Genomic DNA, 17,585 nt, shown 5'->3' on the forward strand with positions numbered 1-17,585 from the left:
GGAATCTTTTCTTGTACAGCTACGCTGGTTAACGTGCTGTTTGGCACTGACTTCATTAAACCCTGATTAGTGTCTTTGCTATTGACTTAGTCTACGAGTTTAAATGCACATTTTTATTATTATTTATGATTATTTACTTTTTGAACCCTGACAAAGCACTCATCAGTTGAGAGGATGCTAAAAATGACATTACATACTGCAAATTGTCTCCAGGCAGAAAGGCAGGTAAGGAGGCAGCAAATGCTCATTCAGGGGCTGGGAGGCAAAGGCATGTTGTCATTTTTTGCTGTGGAGTCTAGAGGAGCTGAGGCAGGGAGTTGTCTTTCTATTAGAGAAGAAAGGAACTTCCTAAAATGAAGATCTGGTGTGTATGTGGCCCCAGCTTGTGCAGTGGAATTTGGATGCCTGAATTGTGACAAGCCCTTTCTGAAGATGCTGAGCTGAGTAACTGGTGACATTGTTGGCTTTCTAATGGTACATCTACAAAATCCATTTAACCTTCTGCTGACACTGGGGGGACGTGGTCCTTTTCTTTGGGGATGGCTGGATTGGGATCCCTCTGAGGGATCGTTGGGCAGTGATACCCTGAGGAGGCCATGGGGAGGGATAACTGGGGAAAAGAAGTTTCCAGGAACTGGGGTAACCTGCCAGCCTCAGCTCAGTTTCCAGGCAGCAAAGGGAAACCTATTTTTTACAGGGCTGCTTTCTCTTCATCCTTCTCTGGGGCTGTGCCTGGAGGTGTCAGTGGGATTTTTCCTGTGACATCCCACTGGGTGACAGCAAGCCCTGGGCAGAGAGCCAGGACAGAGAGCTGCCCCAGGAACACAGGGAGGTCTCCCAGGCTCTCCCATTCACACACTGCTGCTGGCCTTCCCTTCAAGTGCTATCCCTGGGAATACAGGGATTGACACAACAGAATCAGACCTCAGAATCAGGCTCACTTTTGGCTGTCTTTTTGCCATGGAATCCCCCTTTCCTTTACAAATAAGCAGACTGTGGGCTAGGAGGAGTACATGTACCACCCACCACTCCCCAGGGTTCTTTAAATGCCCTCTGTGGATCCTCTATGTTGAGTAGTAATGTAACCTGGTGTTTGCAGTTTAAGATTCAAAATACCTTTTTTTCTTATCAAGCCATTGTTTTGTTGATGGTAGAGCTAGAAGGAAACACTTAATGTGTTGTTTTGCTATCTAAAACAATCATAAAAGTCCTGGGTGGGAGGAATTAAGAGGAGTTAGTGGTACAAGTGGTTCTAAGTTCTGAATCTTTTTCCTGAAAGGGGCCAAAATAACTTTAAAACGTCCAAGACTGATACATTTCATCTGAAGTGAAGTAGTTGGGATAAAATGGAATTCAGATTAGAGGTCAACATTGCAATCTTTTGTCCAGGCTAAGGTAATTTGTGTAAAATGGGACTTTTCTGTGAATAATCCATAATTTTAGGTTTTGAAAAAGCTGAGCTTAAACTTCTCAGACCATCTCTGTTTCAGAGTCATTCCTTATGGTGAATCACTGTGGGTAATGGTGAAGAATTGCTAAGCAGACTGTGATGTTAACCAATTTTGAGCTGCTATATATAAGATTCCTTAGCTAGGAGCTCCATGCTGAATGCTACTTACAGGCAAAGTCAGAGATAGGAAAGAAAAAAGTGAAATTCTTGCTCTTAGTATCTTTGTGACTCTGCCAGTCTCCATTTCATCAATTAGAAAATTGCCCATTTATTCCCTCTCTGTGTCTCCTTTCATCTAGGAGGTGTTTTTTTCTCCTTTTTTCTTGGAAGCAAAGGTCTAATTGTATAGCTAAAATATCATCTTTGCCCTTTCCAGGGCTGTCAGTTTGTCATTGGTGGATAGATGGACAAGAATATTGTAAATGTCAGTGTGAGCATGGCTGAGGTCTGGGTTTTCCCTCATTTTCTTCAGCTTTCTTTTCAGCAGACAGATGAGGAGAATCACTTTGTTCAGCTTTGGCGTTTCAGCAGCACTGACTCCTTTGGTGGCAATGATAAATGGATCCAAGATATGAAATAGCTGTTCCAGCAAAGTCCATTGAGCAGAATAGAGAACAATGCCCTCCTCAATGTCATTGTACATGATATATTCAATGATTGCCACTTTTTGCACAAGAATGTCTTCAATCAGCAAGGTACAGAGAAATCCACGGTGTTGCTTCAGCCTGAATGAGCTGGTGAGGTGTCACAGACCTTTACTCAGCTTGATTTGGACCAGACTCTCTCAAGCTATTAAAATGGGCTCAAATTAGAGCTGTAACCTCATAGGGTGTCTGATTTTTGAAATGTGGCACTGGCTCAGGCTCATTCTGGGGTTGCTGGGGGAGATGTGCTGTGCATTTTAACTCTCTCTTCTCTCTCCAGCTGGGGCAGGGGGTTTGGGAGGTACAACTCATCTTTAGCCCAATTCTCAGTTTTCCTTTTCTTCTACAAAACACAGCAGCAGTTAAACCTCCAGTGGGAATGGAAAAGTTCTTTTTCCACTTCCCACTGCAGTTATTTGTGTGCATGCTCTGTATCACAGGGAATGAATGCATCTTGTGCTTCCACAACATGGACTGAGAGCAGTAATTTACAAGTTTGAAGCTGGGTCTGGAAGAGTTTGCATGTTCCCTCCTCACTTAGGGTTGATTTTAGGAACAGCTTTTTGAATTTCGACTGAAGTGCAAGTAGCAAAATGCAAGCTTGTGGGTTCCTGATTCTGTTGAGCTTTTCTTGATCATGAAGTTGCAGAAATACTGCAAAATAAAACTTGAACACTTGGCAAGTGAGATGGTGGCTGGTAGCCTGCACACTTTACTTACTTAAAGGTGTTTTTGAAGTGGTAACTATGGGCACTTTGAGCATGCCATTATCAGTCTGGTATTGTTACTGGTCTTGTAATAATCAGATTATATAGAAATTAGAAGCAAACTTAACGTTTCCATCTGTTCTCTAGGAATTTTCTCTGTGGAGCTACCTTTTAGCAAGCTTTACATGTTCCTTGCATTGAATTGAATTTGTAGTGCTGCATGTCCTTTGGTTGAAGAATGTTTGAAGAGCCCCTTCTCCCCTCTGCAAGACTTTCCAAAGTGTAAAATAGCTGTTTTGAAGTCCTGCCTCTGAGGGACCTGTCAGGCTGTGGTTGAAATAATCTCTTAGCATTTGGTGCCAGGCTCATTTGAAAACCTGGCTGGACGTGGGAGCTGTGGGTGCTCAGAAGTTTTGCTGACCTGGCTTCCATGTCAGGGCCTAAATGAGAGCTGAGGACTGGGTGGGTGAGTGGGTTCTGATGACGTGGGCCCATTTGGGAAAATTTGGCTTTGGGCTCTTTCTCAAACCTGGCCTCTGGTGACAGTAATCAGCCACAGCTTGTGTTCAGTGTGGGGATAGTAAATGCTTAGAGCTTGAGAATAAGAAGCAGCAGCTTCTGTGTGTTCAGGTGTAAACTGTGTCTGCAGCCTCCTTGTCCTGATTTGTCACATCATCACTCACTGCTTCCAGGGAAGCTCGTGGCATTTATCCAAAAATCAGGTCATGCTATTGCTGAATGACATTTTTGACTCCTAGTTATTTGCAGTCTATTCCAATGCAGCCTGTGCACAGCACCAGGGGTTCCTGAAAACAAGACCTGGGAGAACAAGGAAAAATTACCTTTTTTCTATTAGGCACAAAACACTGAAACTCAGCCCAAAGCAGAAGGACAGTACAGAGCATTTGCATCATTTCAATTCCAAACCGTCTGGTGCTCTGAGAACCACAAAGCACTGAAATCATTATTCTTTTCTTTTCTATGGCCCTGGGAGGCAGAGAAGTGCTAGAGGAGCTGAGGAGCAGACTCAGGTCTTCATGCTGACCAATAATTCTGAATAATCAACTTCATGGTTGTCAGCTTTGGTATCCAAATCCTGGTCTCCAGAAGTGGTTAGCAGTAAGCCTGCAAAAGATGGAAACTCCATGTGCTGTAGGACCTCTGGGAAGAAAATACATCCAAAAATGTAAATGTGCACATTGGAGTGAGGGCCAGTGGGGAATGTGTGTGCAAGTGCAGTGCCCAAAGTGCCTGAACAGCCAAGTTTTCTCAGGCATGGGAAGAACATACCATTGCTGCACTTCATTTTCCAGCCTGAGTAGCAAACCTCACCTGTAAGGCTTTTTGGAGTTACCACTGCATGCAAATGATCTGATTCCTTCCATCAACCAGAGGAGATCCACGTGTTTAATCCTCAAGGAAAATTCTATTTAATGTGCACGTGCAAAACAGGCGTGTGCAGTGTGTGTGCAAACGTGCTGGGTGTAACTTCAACCCCAATGCAGTGCATAAAGCCCCTCCTCCTGACCCTCCTGGTTTTCTGTTACACAGCTTGTCATAAAATTCTGCTGTTGGAACAGGGCAGGGCTGCTGCACCGTGGGTCTCCTTCCCTTCCCCAACAACAACAACAAAAAAAAAACCCTCTTTATGAGGGAAATAGATGCCTTGTGTGTGCAGGACTCCTGGCATTCTACAAAGTGTATCTGGAGCCAGGCTAGGCAAACGTTAGGAGCTGTTTGCTGAGTGCATTTATTGCCTTTGAATAATTTATGAGCTGGAGGGGTTTGACCATCATTCGTCTCTGCCAGAGGCTGGCACTGAGGGCTCTGGAGGCTGGAGCTGTAAATTGGATGGTGCACTCCTGCTGGGCTCCCAGCAAAGTCCTGGGGTCAGTATGGGAATTTAATACCAGGAATGGAAGTGTTTGCTGAGAGTGCCATGTGCCACAGAGGCTTTTTTGGCAGCCACAGTGAGTGGCCAGATCACAAAGCTGTCAGTCACTGGGCATGTTGAGAAGGGAGCCTGAGCATTTTTAATGGGCTTGGCATCCGTGCTGCTTCCATAATGGACACCAGTAGGTCTCAGTCCTTCGCCATATGCTTAACTCTGGAGACAAGGTGCTTCTGGGTATAGCAGTAATTATTTGATGCAGAATTAAGTGGACCTTGAAATTAGAACTGGACTGTCGGAAAGCAGGAGGCTTAACACTTTGATGGAAATGACTTCCCGCCGACATCACTCTGTGCACTTTTCTCTGCAGATCTGCTTGGATGCTGGTAGCTGTTTCGCTGGCAAATTCAGATGTCACTGCTGGCAAGTGTTCTTCTCCCCAAGTACCTCCACACTGCAGCAAACACAAAACCCTGGGCTCCTTCCAAGCTTATGAGTTGGGCAAAACTTAATCTGTGATGGAGAGAGATTCCTGAAACCAGATTAAAAACTCTGGGGGGAGGAGAGGCTGCAAAGTGCTGGGACCACAACTGGGCCACGGGACACCTGCACGTGTGCCCAGCTGGAGGTGGCACGTTCATACCCCCTGCCAGTAAAAGGCAAAAACTCTTGCCTGCTCATATATCTGCTTTTTACCTCATTTCTTTCTCCTTTTGGATTCAGGTGTTACAATCTGGACTTGTACTGGAGTTTGTGTGAACGCAAACAAATGGAACAACTGGTTCTGGGCTCCCTGCTATGGAACATTGAGGTGTCATAAATGATAATAGATCCTAACATAGAGAGGGCACAGTGCAGGGACCCCAGAACCACTGAGCCCTCCTGGCTGAAACCAAGCAGTGCAAGAAAATGCTGCAGCCCAAAAGCTGACTGTAAAATATAGATGTTACAGGGTAAGGGTACAAGCACTTTATATATAAATACCACACCATTGTAGAAATATGCAGTTTTCCTTTTGTCAGTTAAGGATACTCTGTTTAACTTGGTTGTTGTGTGAGGGATTCAAAATTCAAGCTAAACCAGTCTCATATCTTCATGTTCCATTTCATTTGTTTGTTACCAGAGTATGTCGGTGCAAGTAATTCTATATAAATAATTTCACTTACTAATTAATTTTACTTCCATATCTCCCTGGGGTCGTCTCAGTGCAAATAGAAATAATTAAAAAAAATTATTTTTTTCGTCATTTTAAATCATTTGCAAAACACCTAGAAATAGTGCTTAGCTTTAATTTTTTAATACATATCCCTCTGGTGTGTGGAAGGCAGCTTTTCACCCCCTGTATCAGTGAAGATGAGGAAAAAGGCAGTAAAACAGAAAAGTTAGAACTAAAGAACACACAGAAGATCATTTGGCTTGTGCAAACCAAATCCATATATTTGTGGGTGTATATGACCATGTCTGTTCAAGTCCCACTGTACAGTTCACCTTTGGAAATGACAAAGTCCAACTGTTCCCAAAGCAATTTGCTTTTCTTGTGGAAATAGTACAAATGCATAAAGGATTTAACTGAGCTGTAACAACACAGCCAGACAGTCCTTGATTTGGTAAACCTGCTTCTCCTGGTTGGTGGTCTTAGGCTTTACTTCAGAGCATCTGCCATTAGAACTGCAGGGGAATGAGCTCAACCTTGAATGACACAGATAGCTCAGTCCTCTAGAATCTAAAAGTGTAGTTTCTTTCCAAAAAATCACCAGCCCAGAAGCAGGTGTTTTCCTCATTCTTCTGCTGTAGAGGTAGCCAGGTGTGGCCACTCCACAGTTACCCACAGTCAGGTGGGATGAATCTCATCTGTGTCTGCATGGTCCTTACAGCCCCACTTCCAGCACAGCTGTTGGACTTGCAGCAAGTGTTAATATGTTCTGGGTTTCTGATGCCTCTCTGCACCAAAACTTGATTCATGTGGGCCTGCTGTATGTGTATCTACAAGAATATGAGTTATTAAAAAACAGAGCAATGGCACTATTTAAATATCAAGAGCTGCTGATGTTACTGGTAAGCATTCTATAGTATTATAAAAAGTTGACTATTATACCTGGGCTATTCTTGGATTACAGAGAACCTCAATGAACCAATTCATTTGGCATGTTCTTGCTTCCAGTGTGATCTCTGAATTCTTTAGCTTCAGGTGAGACTTGGTGGAAAACTTCACAGGGCTTTGTAAAGGGCTTCTGTTATTTTCCATACAATTTTTTTTTCTCCCATACAGCAATTGAGCTTTTTCCTAAAGGTATCAGATTTGTTACCAGTTTACAAGTGGTTCAGCCATCTTGTTCAGAGAAATCTTTAAATTTTTTTTTTTCTGTAGAAAGTTTCTCTTACCTGTTGTTCTTTTTTCTTGTTGTTTTTCAGTGTGACAGCGACAGTGACCAAGAAGAAAAGGTAAGAAAGGAAAACAATATGGGAGCAAAAATTTTTTTACTTACTCCTCTTACTCTGCTGTTTATTCAAAGTTTCTTTTTTGATGGATATAAAGCCTCTCTATACAAAGAAGAGACTTTTTTTTCCTTTAATTTAATTTTGGAAGAGACCTCCAAGGAAAGAGAATTCTAATGAATAGTTTGGAGGCTACAAAATGAATCTTCAAGCATATTGATACCACAGCTTGTGTGGGTTGTGTATGATATCTCACTACCCACCCTCTCTGTTCTAACAGCAACTGAATATGTTTGTAACCTTCTAATTGTACTCCTGAACAGTATTTTAATCATTGTTGTCAATTGTTTTGCTTCTTGGCAGAATTATCTCAATAACTTTGGGTTTCTAAGTGAAAAAAGGGAAGAATGTCATGCTTAAAAAGAGTCAGGCACTGATCTCTTGTGGTGTTTCTCATTCAGAATAGTAATAGTAAGGAAGAAATATTCATACTGGTGTGCATTTGTATGTCTTATGTTGTGAACAGACTAACATCTACCTTCATTCCTTAGCAAAACTGGAATGACCATTGCAGAAAAACTTGTCTAATTTGTTTGTTTGCAGGTTGGGTTTTGTGATTTTCATTTGTATGTTGAGCCTTGAGAGATGTTTTTGATAATGTCATCGCTTTTGCTTCCTCTGTCACTGGTTAAATTGGGGGATGGAAATTGGGGAAGGGTAAAATACTGACAGAAAATGTCATTCATTTAATAATAGTGAGTTCTGTAGGTTTCATGAGTGGTTCTGTTAGCTAGCTCCAAGTCAAACCCAGAAGAGAGATGACCATGCTGGTGTGGAGCTTATGAAACAGAAAACAAGAAGTATGTTGTCAAATCCACAAGGAAACAGGGAGTATGGAAATCATCTTTCATGAATTTAATTAGTTTTCTACAGGATTGTGTAGCAGGAAGCAAAGGAAATTTTCAAACCATTCTGCCTGCAACTGCCAAAGCTTTGCCCTTCAGCTTTTTCAGTAATTTCCCAAGTAGAGGTTTTTTTCCTTATGTTTCTTAATATTTGCTAACTATGTTAAAGAACTACTGTTTACTTTGAACTGCAGTGACTTCCCTTTCATAAGGGAACTAATCACTGGAGTTAATCAGTGTGGCAACAGAAAGGGGAGGTTTTGTTGGGTTTTTGCACAGAATATTAACCTGCACTTTTAGATATGAATTTTTAATGCATCACCATTACATTCCATCCTGTGAAGTGATTATTCATTTTCAGGATGTTCCTTCTGCAGTGGAAGATGACAAACTGAATTTCAGCTCCTATATTTATGGCACCCAGAACTAGAAGTGTGGTTTCCTGCCACTGCTGCATTTACAGAGCTAAACCTCTGCCACTTTCACAGAGTTTTTCTCTTGCAGCACTCCTGTGCAAAAGGGCAGAGAGACAGCTTTAGGGGATGGTGTGGGTTTACTGGTTCAGGATAATTTCTGCAGTACAAGAGAGACTCAAGATAGTACCTACACAGAATATCCCAATACTTGTGCAAGAAAGCTTTAAAATCCAGATGTGTCCTTTCATCTCTATGATCTGTATTTTGTCTTCCCCCCCTAATGAGATGGGATTAAACGCAGATCCAAATATTTCTAATAATTTGGTGCTTTTCAAATCCCAGAACCAGATCCAGCTTTGAGTTTCATAGCTCAGGCCCAATTCTGCAAGGTGACAGCCAACCCTGGTGTATTTATACAGTCTGTGCTGGCAGCCCAGGCAAAGATCTAAAGGCCTTGTTCTGCTCTTAATTTGAATTCAGCATATGTAGCCTGTTATAAAATGCGAGACATCATCATTTGAGCAGGTCAAGCATATTCAGATGAAGACAAATGGTGCTTATTTGATTTTCTTAAAATCAGGAAATGAAAAAAGTGCTCTCTGGAGAAATCATGTTCTGCCTGACTTAGATGATAGACCAAGGCTTGTACCCCAGATAAGAACAGGCGCTCGTCTTGTGGTTTTTATCTCTGAAGGACGGTCGGGCCTGTCAGCTCGCTGACATGTGCATTATCCATGTCATTTTAAACAAAGTGACCTGTAGAAAAGTGCACTCTGCCGTGACATGATAATGGGCTGTTGGATGACAGGTAAAGTACACACTATAAAGGAGGCTGTGCGTTATTCCTTTGTTTAACTGACAAGTAGAAACTTCTTTTCTTCAGACAGGCAGGATCTTTTAGATCTCTTTCAATAGGACCCAGAAGATTTTTGAATTCCTGCTTTAAATAAAATAACATTTTTAAGACCAAAAATTCCTCGGAGCAAAATGCGTCGGGAGAAGCGAGGGAGCCGGAGCCCTGTGCAAGAGGTTCATTATTTTGTACCTAGTGCTCAGCATCCTTGGTTTTCATTAATAACCATGGGAGCTGAGGGTGCTCAGCAGGATTAGAAGTTCTAAGATCTTGACCCAAATGTCTCATATCATCAGGAGAGTATTAGCCACCAGCTATGGAGCTGTTCTGGTGGCAAATTGTCAAATTGTATTTCCTTGCTCCTAGGTCAGTGTATTCTGTCCCACCAGAAACATTTTTGTTGGGAATGTTTCTGGGAAGATCTGCTTTTCTTTAGGACTGTGTCTTGCAGACATTGATACAGTGAGGTGTACAGCATGTGTGGTATCTTGCTGCAGCTCTCTTCTGTTCTTGCTCTTTGAAAAATGGAAAGGGACCTATTTTGCTTCATTTAGGATGTTCCTTCAGGGAAATGAGATCCATGAGAGGCAGGAGTAACACACGACAGGAATAGGAGTCAGGAGTAGGAATAAGTGTGTATGAATTTCTACTGGAATGAATAAGTTGTGAAATCCAGCAAGATAGAGCAGTGCCTTTGAATGAAAAATGGCAGATGCATGTAATGAAAGGTGATTGAGGTGGCTGAAAGATGAGTCTGTTCAAGCAGCAGTAGATGAGCCCCAGTGAAGTAGGAGAATGGGGGAAGGAGCAGGACCTGGGAAGCTGAGGAGCAGAGGAATAGTGAGTGGTGACAGAGTAGGAAAAGTAATGTCTTCTAGGCTGTTATTATTCTTTTCCTATCCACTTGAATATGTATCTATCTGGCTGCGTAAATCATTGCTGATATCTGATCTCTATTAGGTGATGGCTGTGCCTCCAATCCATCTTCCCAAGCCTTAATTGGGAGCTGACAGACAGAGTCACTTTCTGTCTATGTCTGCCCTCAAATGAGACATTTCTCCAGAGGTTTCTTGAAGAAGAACAAGAAACAAGGATATTTAATTGAAAAATGATGCAGTCCCTGCTTAGCAGTACTGTAGCTAAGGCTGCGTCAGCATCTCAATTTTAAATGACACGGTTTGGGTAGCTAATTTATCTATTTATATAAATTCATGCTTCTTCATTCCAATTTGGCACCCAGGCCTGAGCTGCAGCATTCAAAGTGAGCATTTCCCTCTCCTGTCACTAAAAACCTGAGGAGGTAGCAAGTCTGTGGAGTGAGAGTGTATTTGGAGGACTTGCATCAGAATGTGAAGCACTAATTCTTAGAGAGATGTCATTTTCCATCCTGGGATCCTTTTAGCAAATGCCATTGGGATTTCTTAGTGAATCAGAAAAAAGTCTGGATCCCAGGGGAACTCAGATTTTCTCCATTAAAAAGTCTGTCAGTCTTACTCTTTAAGCAGGTCTCCCGAGCTGATCATCTAAAATTAGGGCAAACTATTGCACAGCTGACAAATTTAGAAGCAACTACATTATCCTCTGGTATCTAGGTACAATCTTGAAAATTATACCTGTGGTAATTAATACAATATTAAAAACATTAATGCAAACACATAGTTCATCTTCTGGAAAGAAGAGAAAGCTCTGTTTTGAAAAGATGTACAAACACCTTTGCTAAGGAAGCCGAGGGTTAAATATGAGGTAAGGAGTAAGGTCCTTTTTTATTCATCATGTGTACTGTTTCCTCTCACCACTGTTTAATTAGATGGATTTTCAAGTTAAGGCTCAATCTGAAGCATTGCAGTGACTTTGCAGGAAACTAATTCATAGATCCAGGTGGACTGCTTTGCCATGTGCAGGGAGGAGAAGAGGCCTGCTCCTTGCTTGAGTTTTATCTAACTTGGATAACGTGTCCAACTTAAAAATATGACTGCACCTGATAACTAAATTCTTTGTATATCATTGTGGTTCCCAGTCAGTTCTCTGTTGATGAGGCTCTTGCATCCCATTAAAACATGTTCCTCCCTGCCCCACCAGTGGCTGGCTGGTTACAGCTGCAGTTCAAACCCTGCTGTGTCCCTCCTGAGCCTTGCTTTGGGTGGACTTTGTGTAGGATGCAAAGGCAAGAAAGAGGTCAGGCAAACCAGTGGCAAAATTTGCAAAGCCTTGGCATGTGGTTGGAGGGGAAGAGTAACCAAGTTTGCCCCAGCTTTGGAGGGGATTTGGTTTGGGTGGCTGTTGTGCTTCTTTAAGGAAACTCTGCTGGTGGGAACGTGTTGCTTGTGAGACTTCATTACTTTTTTCTTGAGTGCCACTGGAAGCACCATGAGAGATGAAGAATTCTATTTCTTGCATTAGAATGTTTTAATGATAATGTTAATACGTTTGATTGCATATAAACCAGCTATGAGGCAAAGATTATGGCATGGAAAATACCATCAATCACTCTGGTATGCTCAGATAAAAGCAATGTTTAGTTGTGTATATATATATGTATATATATCTATACACACACTTCACAGTGTACCTTCTGTGTATTTCTGAACTGGTTTTGGACACTTATTTTGTGTATGACCTTTGCAGAGAGATTTTGGAGTAATACTTTGGCATCTGTGTGCCACCCAGTTCAGTACCTAGGCTGCATTTCAGTGGCTGGTAGTTCAGTATCTGCTCACACAAGTATTTATGGATTTGTGTGCATTTGTGTCTAGTTGGCTTTCCAGTGTGCTTCTGATTATGTTAAAAACCCCACAGTCTTCAGCCCAGCTTTACAAACTCAATGGTTTAGGTAACTAAATACTCTGATATATTTATTCTAAGAGGAACTTGGCCTGGACCTACTTAAAACCCTGCCTTTCAGTCCCACTGAATAAATGCCAAGTTCATTGTTCAGGAACCTCAGAAGCCATGAATCCTCCCTGCCCTGCAGATCTCAAGTGTCCTGCTCAGTTAGTTGTGTCTCTGCCAAATAAACAGAGCATCATTCTCAGCTGTGCTGGCCCACACCTCACTGCTGCTCTCTTGTTCCCTTTGCTCCCAAACACACACAGGGCACAGCAAATTGTTCTTTCTTCAGAAAGAACCCAAAGCAACCAAACCATAAACTGTGCCAGAAAACAGAGGGCCAAGGTAGAGAGCTGCTTAGCACAGGGCTGCCTGCTGTACATCCTGTTGCTGGAAGTAAAAGTTCTGCCATAAATGGACTACACAGGGATGAAATTGCTTTATGCCATCTTATACAGTGCAGAGGACTGCATTTAGGGAGGGGTGCAATTCACTCTCAGGTGGGCAATTGCATCAGTCTGGGATTTTTTAGTAGGGTGCTTAGAACCAGAACTGTATGGGGGATATTTTTTCCCTCATGCCTAGGAAGGAGAAAGGGAAGGAAGAGTTTGGGTATCACTGGAAAGAAAAATGTCCACCCAGATGGCTTTAGAGGCAACCAGAAAAGTTTTTATGTGGTCACCACCATGGCCATACAGTAATATCTACACTTCTTACTGCCCAAGGACATAACCAGGGGGTCAGTTTGGTGTTTGCATACTGCTGAAAGATAAACAACAAATTATAATTCTGCCAGGCTAAAACATTTTGGTCTAGAGAGGTCTCTCAGTATTTCTTGCTTTCTACTAAAAGAAGGGAATAGCATCACAGTTCATTTTTTCATCCTGTTTTCTACACTCTTCTAGGTGTAGGTATATGAAGGCTGGGGTGATTTGTAGAGGGAAACCTTAAAATGTAGAGTATGTCATCCCCAGCCTAGTCAGAGCATGAGAAATAAGCTGTGAGGTTGTGAGAGGTGTTCCCTGGCACACCCAGCCAGGGAATTTGAGAGGTCATAGCCAGGGGAAAGCCTGGAAATGGAGCTTCCCTGGGATAGCAAGGTCCTGGGGCTCAGGAGAGGGGACTGATTGCAGTATGGGGGTGGACTTTTATGTGAGACCTCCAGAAGGGTTCATGGTGGGACCCTTCTTTCTCCAGACCAGACTTCGCTGGGGTAGGGAGGGTTTTTGTGACAGGTTATGAATGGCAGAAAAAAGGCTGAGCAGTCATCAGGCCCATTCAGCCCTCTCCTGGAAAGGTGAGAGAAATATTTATGATTATAAGAGGGAGCTGAATTCTTGAAAAAACCTCCTTGGATGGTGGGTACAAATGTGTTTAGCAAACAAAGCTCTGTGGGGAAACAGTGGCTGAGAACCCAATTTTAAGCAATTACTTCAGGTCATGGGATACCAGTACCTTACTGTTTGCCACATGTTTATTTTGGCTAAGGGTGGGATTAGAGAAATAGTTTCTCAGTATTATTCTTAAAACTGTTTCTGAAAAGCCAGGATGTTTCCCATCAGTACAACTTACCCTGCATATTTGTACAGGTGTTGTCTTCCTAACTCTGGAAAATGCAGCACCTTCAACTTGCCCCAAGGGTGAAAGATCACCCAGACTTCATATGCTGGCAACACTCAGGCAATCATGAAGTATTTCTTACTGTTTAAGGCCCATTAGGAGAAAAGATAAGGATCCTTTTTATTCATTAGATGTGCCACATAGAGGGTCCCTACAGCTAGAGTGGTAATAAAATCAGAGCCAAGCATGTTCACTGTAAAAGATGATGCGTTTGCCACTGAGGGAAGTGAACATGTTGTTCACAGGGCTGGGTGTGTGCTCTCTGGACTGGCTGTGCCACTGTGCTTTCAGCCCTCCATTTGTCCTGTCCTTTATCATCTCTGTCACTCAGCATGTTGCCACAGGTAACAGATCACTCCTCACTCCCCCTCCCCTCTCCCTTTTTCCCCTGGCCCGGCTCCCCCTTTTTTTTTTTTTTTTTTTTTTTTTTTGTACCCATTTCGTGTAGAAAAATTTGTATTTACTTTGGGAGCGTAATTTGTTCCTCATGGATAATGTGACCCTTAGCGGAGCTGGATCATGGGTTAGTTGAAGTGATATTTTCCACTAATGGTAGTCGTACATCATTGCTGTCAGCTCGGGTTAGGAGGCAAGCACATTACAGCTCCATTTTACCTCTGCAGGCATCTGGGATTATTTGCCATAACTGAGTATGACATGACCGCACTACAGAGTGCATTAAAATTTTACTAGCTTCTCAGGCAAGTTCCTTGGCTCCAGCCTGCCTTCAGGCAGGAGTAATGATGGATACCTCCAAGGTCCTGACTTCCTGCTGCAAGGATACTCAATGTCAATGGCCCAAACAGGTTTTGCTCTCCCCAGGGCTTTAGACCAGCTTCTGGCTGTTGAGTAAACAATCAGGGATTGTAACAGAGGGCTGGCACAGCCGCCCCTGGATGCTCCTCCCGGGGTGTGTGGGGCTTTGGCAGTTTGGGCACTCTCACATCAGGATCTTTTAGTACAGCTCAACCAGCAGGTTTTTTAAAAAAATCTGATTTTCAAGCTTAAAAATCAAATCATCGTATGGGGATTTAGATTCATGGCAAAAATACCCAGGAATTTGGAGTATTAAATGATAAGTGAGTTTTAAAGGTATACGTGTGACATGGTAGTGTGCAATTACACCAAATACTGATATTATGTTTGCATGTCCATGTGACACTCTGTTTTATGCTTAATTTATGTAGACACTGTACAGATCCATATACACAACTGTAGCAGTCCATACGTGTATTCATTTTTTTAAATTATTATTTATGCATAAGCAGTTGCTGTTCTTGTATAGGATCTTAGAATATCAGCTATGGCACATATACACATGGATTACTGTGCAGCATGTGTTTTTTATTTATACACATGCATACTATGAAAATAATATACATTATTTTCATTGAACATATCTGTTTATGTAGATGTACATTATTTGCAACATGTCTGTTTATGTATATTGACAGCCAAAATTAGAGGTATAGCTACACAGAGAAATGTGTATGAAAGCAACTTAGGGGAGAAATTAAATTGAATGCAGTAGTGCTTTTAAATGCTTCTTGGAAAAGCATAATATGTACCCCAAGACAATTTTATTGCAGCCTCCTAGTGGTTTTATAAATACACACATATATGTGCTGGCCAGAAGCTCTCCTCCTCCCCACAGCAGCACTAATGTCTATAATACTTTCAGGCAAAAGGTGCATAATTATCTAGAGTATTTCTGCCAGGTAAGGAGGTGGTTTGTGTGTTGGAAATCCTAGCAGTCCTTCTCTTCTGTCCTCGTTTCTATTTTGTGTGACTTAGCAGATAGAGAAAGACTGGAAAAAAACCCTCAGGTTCATTCCTTTAGCTTTTTTGCTTGTGTTTTGAGGTGTTTCATTGCATTTCCATCCACAGTCTGGTGAGATAAAGTGATAGGGCTTATCAACCCAGCAGAAGATTGTCTGGGTTCACAGCACCCTGGCATGTCCATCTTTCCATGGTCAGTCCCTCCATCTGAGGTGCTTTTTCTGTTGTTTCATCAAGAGCAGAGTTTTGGAACATGATACTGGTGTAGACAACTTGATATTTTAGTTTGGTACAATGCATTCCTGGTGATAAATCTTCCTATCTTCATTGCAAAATTTAGAGCCAGACTTTACTGGGTGGAAGAGCTTTATCTGTGTGTAGATTGTAGGATTTGATTCTCTGTAGGGGGAGGAAAGAGGAAGAAGAGATTAAAGATTAAAGCTGATGATGTGCTCAGAGCTATACAAGAAACAGAAGAGGCAGTTTCAGACATCTCTAAGGATAACGTGCAAATTCCTAAAGCCTTCCTGGCAGCTTAGATCACAATAAGAAAAACATTCCAAATGATAGATAGTTTGGCTTGTTCACATTTTGGTGTTATGGCTTTTTTTTTTTTTTAATATGCAGCAACATTTTTATCAAAGCAGTTCTGGGAAGGCTTTTAGAGTATGTGGGAACACCAGGCAACGTTTCATTTTCAAGGTGCCAGTGATGCAGAAGTAAGTGGAATCACACTGTGGGTTTCTCATCTCCCATGAAACTAAGAGTTGTAATTTCAAGTCATTGAAGAAACAAGGGTGTGTGTGTGTGTGTGTGACTGTGTGTGCTCTCTCTCTGAAATCCAGCTTTTGGAAAAAAGTTATCCAGGGTGATGTGGATGAAAAATTTAATTCAGAATGTCTCAGTGGTGATGCTTCCTCAAGAAGTCTACAAGGTATGTCTTATTTTGCACAATTTTCTGTAAACCTTCCACACAAAAGAATAAGATTAGATACCCTGAAAGAAAATCTATGTACTGAAACATGCTGGCACATTACTCGTGGTCAGTGTAGCTGTATGGAAATATTTACTGATCAGATATGTGCTTCATATGTGTATTTGGGAGTAGGTGTTAATGAGCCTGCACATACAGTGAGTATGGAGACAGAACTTCAGCCTGTGCATCTTGTAGTTAGGCCGTGTCCAAGCATATCTAGAATATAAATCTTTCTTTAAGGACTGTATATTACTATATGTTATCCAAGGGCAGTACTCGTGTACATTTTGTGCTGCTGAATACACATCAATTTTTCCAGTAAAAAAATCAGATTTTATAATCGTGCATGAGGCAGGCTCCCCATTCCTGAATGTCTGTTATTAATTCCCTTGAAATGGAAGAAGCTGTAGGCTTGAGAAGGTGAGTTAAAGAAGCCTTTGGAGGTTTCTTTAGAAGGAGAAGGGTAAAAAAGATTATATATTGAAGTTACAGTAATTATTTCACATTTTTAAGAGTCTTGGAGGTTACAACACATGTCACGATCTCAGGTTTCTCACAAACATATCCAAGGACAGCCTGAAAACAAGGAGACAGGATATTAAATGCATGCATCAAGGAATTGAGAAGGATTCCAGCAAGTTCCACTTAGGTTTTCTGCATATTTCTCTCCATCTGGCTCAGCACTAATAAGGGAACTGGGGACTTGGAAGTAGTAAAATACAACTACTGTGTATCTTGGATTCCAGAAATTCCCCAACCAGGGTAGAAGGGAAGGGAGTAACAGGAGTTTTGAATTAGGCTTGGGCCTAACAAGTACCAGCAGAATAAGGATCTTTCTGGACATTCATCTTTTTGTTAATCCTGGGCAGCTTTTCCAAACCTCTTCCTCCCTCTTCCCTCACAGCCCCCACAGACAAGGTAACACCTTCTCTGAAGGTCTCTTTGCCCAGTCCTTGCTGTGTCACCCACCAATGAACCCCTGGTTTATTTTTTGGAAGGATAAGCCACCAGGCTGCAGTGCAGGACCTCAGGTAATCTGCTTCCCATAGAGATATTTTGAGAGTCAGGGAATTGTAGGTTTA

General features: G+C 42.0%; 1 protein-coding gene across 6 annotated transcripts in view; it reads left to right on the forward strand.

Moving 5' to 3' along the window:
- The window catches only part of AUTS2 (activator of transcription and developmental regulator AUTS2), a 758,376-nt gene that overhangs the window by 509,118 nt on the left and 231,673 nt on the right, over nt 1-17,585 (forward strand). For all 6 annotated transcript variants that reach the window (XM_071765453.1, XM_071765456.1, XM_071765457.1 and 3 more), the window contains one exon: nt 7,105-7,134. In XM_071765453.1, coding sequence (XP_071621554.1) covers nt 7,105-7,134 — 30 coding nt within the window. The remainder of the gene's footprint in view (nt 1-7,104; nt 7,135-17,585) is intronic.

The sequence above is a fragment of the Heliangelus exortis genome, chromosome 21 (genome assembly GCF_036169615.1).
Source record: "Heliangelus exortis chromosome 21, bHelExo1.hap1, whole genome shotgun sequence".
Lineage (NCBI taxonomy): Eukaryota > Metazoa > Chordata > Aves > Apodiformes > Trochilidae > Heliangelus > Heliangelus exortis.